General features: G+C 43.1%; 1 protein-coding gene across 2 annotated transcripts in view; it reads left to right on the top strand.

Moving 5' to 3' along the window:
• The window catches only part of large2 (LARGE xylosyl- and glucuronyltransferase 2), a 117,967-nt gene extending 106,236 nt beyond the window's left edge, over window positions 1-11,731 (top strand). For both annotated transcript variants that reach the window (XM_063469831.1, XM_063469837.1), the window contains 9 exons: window positions 555-659; window positions 844-956; window positions 1,383-1,508; window positions 1,591-1,746; window positions 2,514-2,677; window positions 2,764-3,042; window positions 3,747-3,893; window positions 3,991-4,186; window positions 7,648-11,731. In XM_063469831.1, the coding sequence (XP_063325901.1) occupies window positions 555-659; window positions 844-956; window positions 1,383-1,508; window positions 1,591-1,746; window positions 2,514-2,677; window positions 2,764-3,042; window positions 3,747-3,893; window positions 3,991-4,186; window positions 7,648-7,845 (1,484 nt within the window). In that variant the 3' untranslated portion in view covers window positions 7,846-11,731. The remainder of the gene's footprint in view (window positions 1-554; window positions 660-843; window positions 957-1,382; window positions 1,509-1,590; window positions 1,747-2,513; window positions 2,678-2,763; window positions 3,043-3,746; window positions 3,894-3,990; window positions 4,187-7,647) is intronic.
• Window positions 11,732-14,650: the final 2,919 nt, after the last annotated feature.

The following is a 14,650-nucleotide window of genomic DNA, read 5'->3' as shown; positions in this document are numbered from 1 at the left end:
CACAGATTTCTCCAGATTCACACAATCGCTTGATGATATTATGTACTCTAGACACAATTTTCCATCGAGGAACATTATTCTGAAATTGTTCCACAAAGAATTTGAAGACAGAGTTTTTACAGATTTGTGAACCTCTCTGCTTCTCTTTTTTATGCCATGTTAAAGACCTGTTGCCAATTAGCCTAATTAGTTACAAAATGTTCTTTTGTTGCCATCAATTTCAAAATGAGCTATTTTTTTCATGAAATAATAAAATATCTCAATTTAAAGTTTTTGTTTTCTGTGTTCTACTGTGAATAAAATGTGGGTTTATGAAAATTTCAAATCAATGCTGTTTTTATTTTTAGAACTGCTGTGTACCATCACACGTAGTGAAAACCATCAATAAGTTACTGTTACTGAAAATCTCCTCAAGCAGACCACAGACGTACGGATGTATCTGTGGGTTTTAGATGCATTAGCAGGCAGACGCAGAGTGAGGGGAAAAACTTGTTGAAAAAGAAGAATGTTTCCTGAAATGTTTGCTCCTCAGCTGACGGTTGTTTCATTCACAGATAAGCAGGTGATTGGTCTGGTGGAGAATCAGAGTGACTGGTACTTGGGCAACTTATGGAAAAACCACAAACCGTGGCCTGCGCTGGGAAGAGGCTTCAACACAGGTAAACGGGTTTATGGACGAATCTCTGAAGCTGGCAGGTTTGCTCCAAACAGCACAGAACCTGATGTCGTCTCATTCCTAACAGCACAAAGAACCTCAGTGTTTGAGGAGTGAACGTTTAGCCCAAAGTGAACGTTTTAAGTTAATGTCACATTGTTAGCCAGTGTCCTGCTTCGTGGTTTCAGGCGTCATTCTTCTGTACTTGGAGAGACTGCGGCGAATCGGTTGGGAGCAGATGTGGAGGCTGACGGCAGAGAGGGAACTTATGAGCATGCTCAGTACATCACTCGCTGATCAGGTTAGGGATACCTCCAAACAGGATTGTCAACTCATTACACACTGTTACCGTCATCAGTCTGTGGCCTTCACTGTAACTGATTCTGGGTGAGGACTCCTTTGATTGTGACTCCGTCGCCTCGGCGCCCACGTTTACAGCTCATCAGTGGCATCATCCTGGCACTGACGAGCTGTTGGTGTTTTACAGTCTTGTGTTTGTTGAGCTTTATTGAATTTTTTAAAGACTCTTTTTTTTGTTTTTTTGATGTCTTGGAGAGCAGCGCTGCAGAATGAGACCCTGAGGCCACGATGAGTCATGCTTTCACAAATTTGATCCTGTTTACATCATCACAAACATCAGCAGCTCTGATCTATGCATGTCCACAAAGTAATCCTAGTGTTAAAAGGATCGAGGCTCTTGATAAAGCGGTGTGTTGTCTGTGTGCAGGACATATTCAATGCCTTCATAAAGCAGAACCCAGTCCTGGTGCACCAGCTCCCCTGCTTCTGGAACGTTCAGCTGTCTGATCACACGCGCTCCGAGCAGTGCTACACCGAGGTGTCTGACCTCAAGGTACGCCAGCTCGCACCATCAGGTTTGCCGTTTACTGCCACAGGCTGCCATCAGGCTGAGTAGCAGAAACTTGTGGTTTCAGGTGATCCACTGGAACTCTCCTAAGAAGCTCCGCGTCAAAAACAAACACGTGGAGTTCTTCAGGAACCTCTACCTGACCTTCTTGGAGTATGATGGAAACCTGCTGAGACGGGAACTGTTCGGCTGCCCGACGCAGGCCAGTCCAGAGAGCGTCAAGGTTAGCCACACACACACACACACACACACACACACACACACACACGGGCGATATTTGTGACAGTAGCAAACATCTGAGAGTAATCATTTAACATTGGGGGAAAATATTTCAAACATCACTCAGACTGTGTCAGGCAGGAAACAATAACATCCACCCGTTTTCTTATCTGCTCGTCCAGTTCAGGGCTGTGCCGAGCTGAGGTCAGCTGATCTGTCTCTACTTCACTTTGTGACCTTTGCTGAGTAATATTGTACGGGGGCAGCGTCGTGGTTTCCACTGTTGCCTAAAGTATCTAGTAGTAGTAGTGAAGTTTATTTGTGAAATATTTATGATGTTACCTGTCAGCTAAACACGTGTGCATGTATCGTTTTCCAGTCGATTCCCATGAGATTAGTCTGCAGGACAAATCTTGTTTGCAATATGTTTTTATCTTTTGTTTTGTTTTTTTGATAAAGGAGGGTGTTTGGGGAAGAAAGAGAGAGCTAGGATAGACAGAGACAGAAAATATTTTTTGTGCCACTGGTTTATGTCAGACAATATTTTCATGGACCGGCCTTTAAGGTGTTGCGGATAAATACAACAAAATAAAACCAGTACCAAAAAAGAAGATTTAAAAACCCTGAAAACCATAAATTTCACACCCGAGCCTTAACGACAAATGACTCACGGACCGGTCGGTGGCTCGGGGGTTGGGGACCGTTGGGTTAGAAGATAAAGGAAATTGAAAATGACATTTAACTGTTGTAACTGTGTGTACTTTTGCTCAGCTACAAAAGGCTCTGGAGGAGCTGGACGAGGACGATCAGTGTTACGACTTCCGTCGAGAGCGACTGACAGTGCACCGAGTTCACCTGTATTTCCTGCAGTATGACTACACGCCCACTGAGGACAACACTGACATCACTCTGGTGGCCCAGCTCTCCATGGACAGGTACTGAACCCGTGTACTGTAATCGTCTCCTGGCTTGGATCTGTGTGCTTTAAACTGTGTGAAATGACCGTGTGTGCCTCCTACAGGCTGCAGATGCTGGAGGCCATCTGTAAGCACTGGGAAGGCCCCATCAGCCTAGCTCTCTACATGTCTGACGCTGAGGCTCAGCAGTTCCTGCGTTACGCCCAGGCCTCCGAGGTCCTCAAGAACCGCAAGAACGTGGGTTACCACATTGTCTACAAGGAGGGCCAGTTCTACCCGGTCAACCTGGTGAGGAACGTGGCCCTGAAGAATGCCAACACACCCTACGTGTTCCTGACTGACGTGGACTTCCTGCCAATGTACGGTCTCTATGATTACCTGAGGTAAGTCCGACTGTTTTTTTTTTGTTTTTTTTTTAGAAGAGCGTTACATACAGATGTGGTGTTATCACTGTAATTTTGATACCCTTACCTTACCACTGACTAAAATAGAGTAATGAACTCTGAGGCCTACACCTTGACTTTCTGCTGTGCGTAGAGGTTGTAATGCTGCGCTGTGACATCCGTTGGTTCTGCGCTGACTCATTTTCCTTATTGCTGCGAGTGGAAACGGTGTTTGCTCCTCAGTGAGGAGGCTCTCCTGCTACACAAGATGGACTGAAAACAAGAGTAAAAATATTTCAACACTACTTAAAATTATTATTTGACAAAGAAGAGATGACGTTTCCCTCCTTTCCACCAGGATATTCCTGCCATGATTCGGTCTAGGTTTTCTGTCTATTTGCCAATTCATTGCGAGTGTTTTTGACTCGATTATATCCGCCTAATAGGAGACGCACTGATCACAAAGTGCTGTGTAGTCTGAGCCCAGCATTAGAGGTGAGTCATGAATCCTGCATAAAATCCTTTTGGAGTAGTTTTCCTAACCAAGAACCAAAAATCATTCATCATTCATTATTCATGGCATTTCTGGATGTTTTACTTACTTTGAACTTTCAGACTGAAATCCTGTTTTCGAGGGTTTAGTCATCCCTGTTGGTAGATACGTGCTGCTTTAGCTGCCTCTCACTTCCTGTTTGCTGCTGCAGAAAGTCTGTGGTGCAGATGGACATGGCTCACACAAAGAAGGCTCTGGTGGTTCCAGCTTTCGAGACCCTTCGTTACCGTCTGTCCTTCCCCAAATCCAAAGCCGAGCTGCTCTCCATGCTGGACATGGGGACTCTCTACACCTTCAGGTTTCTAATTACGACTCAAAATGAACTTTTCTGATCAGTCGATGATGGTTGGAGGATTATTTAACTGGCAATGTCTCCTTCTTCCTGCCTGTCACAGGTATCATGTGTGGCCAAAGGGTCACGCGCCTACCAACTATGCCAAATGGCGAACGGCCACCACGCCCTATAAGGTGGAGTGGGAGCCAGACTTTGAGCCGTACGTTGTGGTGAGAAGAGAATGTCCCGAGTACGACCAGCGCTTTGTGGGCTTTGGCTGGAACAAGGTGTCCCATATCATGGAGCTGGATGCACAGGTAAACGTGCTCATGTACACAATAATCTGGTCAAAGATGGCAGGGGAAGAACGACTGGGTGGGGTAGGGGGGATAGTAATCAGTTATAAACTGATCTAAGTAAATCCTTTCGTGTTTCTCGCTGATCGCTTGTCAACTCAGATGTCCGTGAAGTTGTCCCGTCCTTAGCCGAAAAGTATAATGCTTCCATGCTTGACTTTCTCTTTCTCCAAACGTGGCACATCGAGTTGATGCTAAAGAGCTTGACTTTGGTTTCATATGACCACACAGCTTTCTCCCAAGCCTTTTCTGAATCATTTGGATTTTTAAACCTAAGTCATGTGCCTCCTTGAACAGGAGGACCTTGCAAGCACTGCTAGATATCAGTCCAGTGTGGTGTTCTTGGTGTCTGTGGTCCACCATCTTTCTCATGATCATCTTCACCCCATGAGGCGAGAGCTCACGTGGAGCTCCAGACAGAGGGGCGAGTGATGGTCGTTTTATATTTCTTCCATTTCTGATTAATCGCCTTCTCATCAAGCTTCTTGCTGATGGTCTTTGGTCTGTGCCTCATACGCATAATGTATAATGTAATTAAATTTAATTGCAGTTGTAATCTGTGTGTCACATGAGCTCACAGTCAGTATGTGGGAGTCTGGCTGGGCTGTAGGATCTCAGATGCTTGTTTTACTCAGTGTCATATAAATTATTGTATGCCTTTAGTGTGATGTAATGATTGAGCAACTTCACAGCAACATTCATGTGCTTTTTTTAAAATAAGGCAACAGTCCTACTATATTACAGAGAGTAGCCCAGTGAGCCCCTATGAGCAGGATCCTTAGTGGGAAGGAGGAAGTCTCTTTTAATATGGCGTTATTTTTGTGCCACTATTCTGAGCGCACGTAAAAAAAATTTGAGCGCACGTAAAAAAAATTTGCAGCTGCAAGTGTTGCAATTTGAGGAGAAATGTATTTTGAGTGAAGAAAAGCTAAATTTGAGTGAACAAAATTCATTGCTGCGTGCAAAAACTGTATTTCAGTGTTTGCTATTATCCATACACACACACAATAGCAGCCCCTCTCGCTCAGTTTTTGCATTTGCGCTCGCTCGCAATGTGTTGCTCGCGCTCTCAACATTTCTGCCCGTGCGCGCTCAACTCTTTCTGTACACCATTATATTTGTGCCACAAAACCAGCCAATCACAGACTTGGATGCAAAAAAATCTGATTGGCTGTTTTGGTCTCCAATCAGCTCGAAATGACGAAATGCAATATCCCAGAATCCATTTCGTCCAAAACTCAAACGAGGCAGTGGTGGAGGAACACAGAGTGGCGGAGTTTGAAATATTACTCTTTCTGGGTCACAAAATAAACTTTGAAGATATTTTCATGCGAGAATGGTGCTGTGTAAACTTCAAATATCTGCTCGATTTATCAAGACATCACATATTTGCAAAAGTGCTCTAATGTTTTTGGAGATGCCTGTTACCCACCAGCTGACCGCATAGCTGGACTGGCCATTGGGCAAACCGGACATTTGCTCGGTGGGCCGATGGTGATTTTTCATTTTTATGTTTGTTTGTTTTTGTAACGGTATAAACAATGAAAGGTGGTGGATTAGCCAATTGGTCATGATCAACTCTGGGCTGGACCAATTACAATACATCCGTATTGAGGGGAAAAGGAACGCGATTCGTCCCGTACTTCAGCTAGAATGAAAAAAAAGACACAAAGCTGGAGTTATTCTGTCTTTGCTGCACAGCTGCCTCTTCTTCTCTCATTCTCTCCCCTCACTCTCCTGTTGCTACTTCAATCATGAAACTGATCAATGATCAGCTGATCGTCTCTCTTGTTTGTTTATCGCCCACTTTGCACCAGAAAGAAGAAACCAGCGGATGTTGCACTAAACAACAGCAGCACGTTTAAGCTTGATCAGCTGTTGTTAGAATTTATTTAATATTAATTTCTAGTATCAGCTGATGTTTGCTGGAGCCACAGCTGTAAAGCTGCTGGTCATGATATCAGTTTGGATATGTGGTGAGAGGGAAACATGAAGGTGATGCAAATCATGCATATATACCAACAAGACAGTGTACATCACTGTCACAACAGCATTTGTTGTAGTTCAAAGGCTTTATGGTTTTTCCTGTAATACCTGGTGGTGTAGTCGGCCGAATTTTTGTCAGTTCAGCCTTTTATATTATGTTTAACCCGAGTGACCACCCGGTCAGCTGGTGGGTAACAGGCATCTCCGAACACATTAGAGCACTTTTGCAAATATGTGATGTCTTGATAAATTGAGCAGATATTTGAAGTTTACACAGCACCATTCTCGCATGAAAATATCTTAAAAGTTTATTTTGTGACCCAGAAAGAGTAATATTTCAAACTCCGCCACTGCCTCGTTTGAGTTTTGGACGAAATGCATTCTGCGATATTGCATTTCGTCATTTCGAGCTGATTGGAGACCAAAACAGCCAATCAGATTTTTTTGCATCCAAGTCTGTGATTGGCTGGTTTTGTGGCACAAATATAACGGTGTACAGAAAGAGTTGAGCGCGCACGGGCAGAAATGTTGAGAGCGCGAGCAACACGTTGAGAGCGCGAGCAACACGTTGAGAGCGCGAGCAACACGTTGCGAGCAAGCGCAAATGCAAAAACTGAGCGAGAGGGGCTGCTATTGTGTGTGTGTGTGTGTGTGTGGATAATAGCAAACACTGAAATACATTTTTTGCACGCAGCAATGAATTTTGTTCACTCAGATTTTGCTTTTCTTCGCTCAAAATAAATTTCTCCTCAAAAGGCAACACTTGCACCTGCAAATTTTTTTTACGTGCGCTCAGAATAGTGGCACAAAAATAACGCCATATTTTAACAGGAAAAAGACTTCCAGCAGAACCAGAACCATGCTCCTCGTGGGAGATAACGTACAGTTTATGCATCCCAGAAGCTGGGAAATCACTGTGTTCCAGCAGCCATCTAACCATGATGCAGTATGGAGCCTAAATCTAAAATGAAGCATTGTCCACATCCATTCACCATAGCAACGCCACTATTGTGGAGCAATGTGTGTTTGATTTAATATGAATTTCTGTGTAATGGGAAAGATTTGCAATTTTTTACCAGTTGATCACAGTTAATTGCCATATTGTCACAAAGAGGTTGCATGTAATTGCCAGCCTGTCCCCATTAAATTTCAAGCTGATAACAGAGGCAATAACTCCAGGTTATTGCCATTTTATCACCTTCTTGTTGCAGACCTGGGCAACCAAAGATTGCAAGTTCAGTGTACACACTCACGATAATTTTGGTCATCATTTTTGGCTTTTCCCCGCGTGACTGTAGCATAAAATTAATATTCTTAAAGGGTGTATTTAACCCGACCCATCGTGTTTTGATAAACTTACCCAAACTGTGAGTGGAGGCTGAAAGCCATTTGAAAATGCATTTGTTCTCCATTTATCATCTCTTTCTTCTTTTCAGGAGTATGACTTGATGGTCCTGCCGAATGCTTTCATGATCCACATGCCCCACGCTCCCAGCTTCGACATCTCTAAATTTCGCTCCAGCTCCAGCTACCGCAACTGTCTGAACACCCTGAAGGATGAGTTCCACCAGGATCTGTCCAGGAAGTATGGCTCTGCAGCTCTCAAGTACCTCACTGCCCAGAGAAACATCTAGAAAGTAGACTTGTTAAGAGCAGCTCTGTCAGCCCTGCGAGCTCCGACGCATATTGACGCTGGAGGTGCTTGGAGTGTATCAAGTGTGGATATAAGCTTTACAGCCCTTTTGAGCATCCCCGGGCTCCTGTGCATTAATTCTCCAGTCGACTGCAACTCGGAGTGACTGAGGACCGGACGCAGAGACGAAAACCAAAACAGGACAGCACAGCTGCGGATTTTTAACGTGGGACTCTGACACGGCCGAAGGGGACAATAGACGAGAGTGGAAACTGATGGGACTAGCTTTAAGGCGAGGAAACAACAACCATATTCTTACAATTTGTTCTGACAATCAGGGCTTTTTTCAAGCAGACACACAGTGAACCAGTCGATCTCCACGGATATTTGGATATTTGGCACCTGGGGGAAAAACTTCTGACATTAGGAATCATATTCGGGAGGCACGTCGAACTGCAGAAAGATTTAAGCCTTATCACTTTCCTGATATTTACTAAGATATTTAATATTTTCTTTTCTTTTTTTTTCTTCAGTGCAAATCTGAACCAATGATAGTGAGCGTTTGCATTTACAATGTTTTGATTATGGCTTTACACAAGAATCAGTTTTTTTTCTTTCTATATTTTCTGACCTCTTATAAAGAAATCCATAGTGTCCTGGTCAAACGATTTAAGTTTCTTCTGTGGGCTTCAGGGATGTGCTGTGTGTGTGTGTGTGTGTGTGTGTGTGTGTGTGTGTGTGTGTGTGTGTGTGTGTGTGTGTGAGAGTGAGAGAGAGACAGAGCAAGCGATCCAGCTGCATCACTGGGCACGTCTTCAACACGCTTACAGCTCGTCTTCAGTGTCACGCTTGCTTCTGTCTTGCATGTAAAGAGTTGCACAACACGTTCTTTTCATGTTGGAAAAATCTACATTTTTCTCCCATGATTCCTCCCTTGGAAACAGAAAATTATTGATGAGATGTGTCATTACCAATTGGGACCAACTCACACGACCAACACCGACACATAATTGTCAGTGATGAGATGAAGCTATTGGCTTTGAAATAAGAGCGTGGCAACGGGCAGGAGCTTATTTTTTTGTGCCATTACATTTATAATGTGTCTGAATCACTGGATTGTACGTGCCATCTACTGTACTGTTTTACCCACTGTGCTGCTGTTTTTGTAAAGTCCAGCTGAAATGTTTCTGCAGCCAAAGTTCAGTTTATTGTTATTCCAACTTTACCTGCAGACTAGAATCTGAAGGATTTCTACAGTTTGTTGTCAGATTATTTTGATGCAGATCGAGTCTTCTAATCAGGAGGTGACGTTGAATTATCACAGGAAAAAGAAGCTTCTGTGTCCTCTTCTCTTTGCCAAATTGAATATTTTGCCAAGCTAATTTTACATGAGATTTGAAGCTATTTAAAATGAAACAGCTGACCGGCTAACTCAGAACACAGGATGTGCTTGAATTTTTACTGACAGAGAAAAGAAAAGAGTAAAAAAGTAGTGTAGTGTTCCCAACTTTGTGTCATAGCCTGTTACATGATATCAGCGACGGGCTCGGTCACTCAGACCCGTCAGTAAACCTGGAAACCTCCGCTCTCACAGGAATAACGTTGGTGAGGGGTGGTGCAGTTTGAGATCTGAAAACCTTGTGATTGCTTTAGTTAACACGGTCACCCGTAGTTTTTTTTTTGTTGTTGTTGTTGTTGTGAAATGCCAAGTTGCAAACACTCCCCAACTAACCACTGAGTGATAGTAAAACTATCAGGAGTGCGACACAAACCCGAGAAACCAAGAGAAACTTCAAAGTAAAAGTTGTATTTTTTCAATGAAATGCAACAACACCTGATGTTCTCTGTTTTAGGTCAACCAGAAACCTGATAGTTTCACTGCTAAACGATTAGTTAGTGAGTGTTTGCAGACTAGTCTTCCATATGAACTACAGGTGACCATGGCAATCTTCTAGCAACCAAAGAAATGACAGGGTAGTTTTCAGTGCAGCACTCTTTGTGATTAACTTCACTGAGGGACAGCAGTCACCCACCAACAAGCACTCTCCAACCAGTTGGGGAATACTCATTCCTCCTTAACCGACGAGCCTGCAGGCCTGTGTGACTGGAGACGAATTAATGACGTAGTGAAATCAGAGCATGAGGTCACTGGATATCAAGCGCAGTTACAGTAAACTTCCTGTCCAGCAATATTTGTTGTTGCATTTGTTTGTAAGGCTGTTTACATCCACCAAACAAAGTTACAGGTCAAAGTCTGACACAAAAGGCTTTTTTTTTAAGTGAAAGTTTTGAACTCCTCGTCTTGTTTTATCTGTTACTGGCACAAAAGAGCTTCGGTACGTTGAGGCTTCATAAAGTCCAGATGGCTAGTGTTTTTTCCCACCGATGCACGTTTATTTGCACTTTGCTCAGATGCATTTAGAAAAGTATTTTTTTACAAAGTGCTTTACAAAAACATATCATTCTAAAAAAATAGTCTACACCCAGCGATTTATTAAAACAGATGGTGTGTAAATGATAACAGAGCCGTGAAAGATTTAAGTGCAGCATCAAGAATTAAATACAGTGTGACTGAATATTTAAAAAAAAACCTAAATATTTGAATGAGGAAGATTATAAGAAATCTGATTTTCTCAAGCGATGATGTCCGTTCAGTCTTAAAGTGTGCGTCTGGGAAAAGTTGTCAGGTTGAGGATGTCATCACGTGGAAATCAGTGCTGACATCTTGTGCTGGTGGTTTGTTAGTCTTTACAGTGGGGACGCTAACCCTGCACCCAGTTCAGATCTTGATACCAAGCTAAGAGCACAACCAGTCTAGTCAAAATATCTGACGTGTATCAAACTGAATAACTTGGTTACAAATCGGTTTTCTTTAAAATCACAAGCGAGCGTCCGAATCTGTTGACAGCTACATGTTCAAGTTCAAAGGTTGTGCCCTCATATGTATATCAGGCAGGGGAACTGGCTCCCCTGTCGCTATTATGCAGCCACCTTGGCTTTTTACTTTTGTATAATAGGAAGGAGCAGCATCAGCCATCTTTATATACAGTCTATGTAAACATCCAACAGCAGCAAACTGGAATGCAGCCGTCAAACCAGAATGCTTCTCCTGGAGTTTCCAGAACTGATCCGTGTGCTGCAGAAAGATATTTATTTCAGTTGGACTTTATTCATTTTCTGTTTGTTTTTAATGATGCTCTGTCCAACATTTCCAATCAGTAAAGTATGATGAATACATTTGTCATGTTGTTATGACATGTAGCATTGGACATGATGGATAAGTCCTACTGCTTCGGTTTAGTTTTTGGTTATTTGAACGCTTTGGTTGGTTATGCTCAGAAGCATCTGTGTTTAACGTTATGTTGGAGCTGCCCGCAGGTTGATCACGATGTTTGCATCCTTCCCTGTAGCACAGGAGAACAAAACAAGTACCAGGGTGCAGCGTTATCGCTTGTAGCAGCATCGCGCTGTAGTTTTGTTTTTGAGCATTCTCTACAAATTTTCATCTCTACCTGCATTTAGAGGGGAGGGGAAGGCAAGCAGAAAAGACTTCAAGCAGATCTCGTGTAATTTCCACTGCAAATACGGCAAACATGGGAGGTGGGTCACGAGTGACGGTGTATGTGACGGCCGTTTGACGAGAACTGAGTCCAGACGGTGCCGTGAAGAGCCCTGCTCCCTGCCCACTCCCACCCACACCACCTCTATTGCCGTGTTGTTGATTGTGGTAAATGCTAGTGCCTTTGCTGTATTGTGAAACTGGATATTGATTGTACTGTTGTACCGACAGGGCCTGGGGATAGTCAGGCGCTCTATTTATTATTGTTGACTCAAATCGATCATATTTTTCTATGTAAGTGCTTTAAATAAATTTGCCCTTTTTATCACTTGGTCTGTATTTAGTTTTTCAGCATTCTTGACAAACACGACTCCGCTCTGCGTGAGGATGCAAATACTCCTCAAGCTCGCTAAAGTAGCATTAACTGAACAAATGCTGCAGCATTTGGATCCAAGGATGTCTTGGGATCTCCAGGAATTCAGAATATTTGCCAAGGTCAGTGGTTTTAAGCCGGCTGAATCTTCCATGTGTGTAATTGGCCTAGTGAAAATTCCAAATACAAACCAAATTGTTTTGGATGAATAGGTCCCCTGATGGCTCTCATCCCTTTTAATGCAAATTACAATACAGTAATTGGATTCAGAACTTTGCCTGCAGTTTGTTCAGAAGTGAATCATTTCTTAACAAATTGGGGTGAGAGAGTAGAAAAGCAAATGAATACACATTTAGAAAAGCATTTATGTTTTCATTCATATATATATATGTGTGTGTGTAAAGCCAGAAATGCAGACAATACAAAATATTCTGAATATGAGGGAAAGAGTGGGCTGCAATGTGCCCCGGGGCATTTAAGCTTTTACAAATACATCCAAAATATAGTAAAATGTAGCATAACATGGAAATACATATAGTTACATACGTGTAGTATACCCTTCTGCTTCTCTGCGTTACATCGTCAAATGCTGAGCAGGTCTTCATCTCATGATTAGCACATGACACATAGATGTAATATCGCTCAAGCTCCCATTTCACAGCAGGAGAACATCCACTTGACACCTCCAGTGTTCTTAGTAACAGCTTATCAGTTCTTAGTCAGCCTCCCTGCATGTAGGCTAACCAAGCGCATATGTGAGTGTAAGACATGCTGTACAAGAACTTGCTGGAGACCTCAAAGTACCTTTCATGCTTGTTGTTTTTTACTGCAGTTATTTTAAAGCTTTTCAGTAAAATCACTGCATTAAAGTGATCTGTGACATTCCTTGAAGACACGGGCAGAGCTTCTTTGATGGCATCCCGTATGCATCAGAGGGATTATACAGGGAGGAGACGTGTGCAAAGACTTCTGTATTGAAATCTATTTTACACAACAGCACAGAAGCACAAATTCCACAGGACAAATCTTTTAAAACCTTTTATTGCTGCTGTGCTTTTAGAATGTCAACAGGAAATCTGGGTTTGTATCCCATTTTTAATAAGTAGAGATCACTTGGAAGAACTGAATATGATTCCCTTTGATAGACCCCCCCACACACACCTCTATACACTAGTGGTGCTGAGGATGCAGACTGAGGCTTGAATAGAGCTCTGTCTGAGGTGTCTGAGGTGGAGATGGGGAGGAGGTGGGTTGCACGAAAAGAGTCTGAAAAGGAGAATGAGCACAGATTTAAAAGGCGTGATGTCGAGGATGATTGGCTCAAAGAAGGCGGGTGAGAAGGTTCACTCTTCCTGTTCAGTTAGGTTTTGAAGAACAGTCCAAATCTAACTGAATGTTCTAGGATTTATTTAGTCCATCTACATCCCCACCTTGACCTACGGTCGTGAGAGCTGGGTGTTGACTGAAAGAGAAACGTTGCAAATTTCCTCCATCCTCCTCCATCCTCACCCTCAGCCTTAAAAAGAAGGGGGGAGGAGCTTGGACATGTCTTGAAGCAGAGCTTCTGTTTCTCCGTGTTGAAAGGAGCCAGTCGAGGCTCTGTTGTTAAGATCACTTGTTGGGTCTGTGCTTCCACAGGCCCCGCTGGTTTAGAAACGTATTCCTGTTAATGACAAGGAAGCAAGACGAACAGCGATTTTACTTGCGCAAGGGAGGCCCCGGTCGGTGTCTCAGGAAAGCACTCCGAATCCAACCACAGACGACCTCGACCCCGGCCTCCGCTTGCCGCCTTTTATTGAAAACAGTTACAGTACACACAAGCACCTCCCATTGTAAAATCCCCCTATGGTTATACAAGATAAGGTACCATGTGTGTATGTGTGCGCACGTGTGTGTATGTGTGTGTGTATGCATGTGCAAGAATGTGTGTGTGCGCGCGAGAGAGTGTGTGTGTGTGTGTATGCATGTGCGAGAATGTTTGTGTGTGTGTGTGTGTTTGTGTTTGGGGGTGGGTTTGTGTGACCTCCTGGTCACCAAAAGGGTCATAAAGGCAGGAAATTTACCAAACAAGAAAACAGAACCCTCACATAGATGTCCCTATAAAACACTACAGCCTCCCCCACCAACAGGCTGGTTGGAGAGGTGGTTAGAGACAAAGGAATGTCTGTGATCATGCTGTTTGAACTAAGACTTACAAATTTAAGTAACACAATGACAACATTTAACAATTTGACTCCAACAGTCCCCCCTTTTTGTCATTTCTGTACTTAAATTTACACTTATGCACCCTTGTGTTTGACAGTTTCAGTGCAGACTTCATTTCCACACAACTCCTCACGTCATTCACTTCCTATCGCTGCAGAGGTTCACAGTTAATACATGTACTAAATGTGCTTAGCAATTATCTTACTTCTCATTCATCTCATACACAGTAAACTGCATCCTGCAAGTAAACAAATGAATGTCAACAGTCGAAAACAGGAACCAACATTCTCAAAATCATTTGCCACCACAATCCAGCTTTGTGGTGCATCTCCTCCTGGTGTGTAAATCACACACCTCCCTGCAGAGTAGTTGAGTTTTGCAGTGCTCCATAAACGTCTCTTCCAGGTGTTTCCATCATTGTCCATATGACCCGAGTCTAAATGTCTGCAGAATAGACATTCAAACACACCAGTTGGTTCTGTTGTTTGTCTGTGAGGCTTCCAGCTATCTTCAAAGCTGTAGCTTGGTCAAACACTCCTTTTCATGACCTCTGTCAAACCCCCAAATCTTCTCACTTTAGGCATTCTTCCTGTGGGGTGACAGAGTCAGCTGGTGAATTATCTGCATTTATGACTCCTCTGCTGTCCTTTCATGTCTCTGCAGAAATTT

Source organism: Pelmatolapia mariae, linkage group LG1, assembly GCF_036321145.2.
Source record: "Pelmatolapia mariae isolate MD_Pm_ZW linkage group LG1, Pm_UMD_F_2, whole genome shotgun sequence".
In the NCBI taxonomy this organism is placed as follows: domain Eukaryota; kingdom Metazoa; phylum Chordata; class Actinopteri; order Cichliformes; family Cichlidae; genus Pelmatolapia; species Pelmatolapia mariae.
This window is presented reverse-complemented; position numbering and strand designations above follow the sequence as displayed.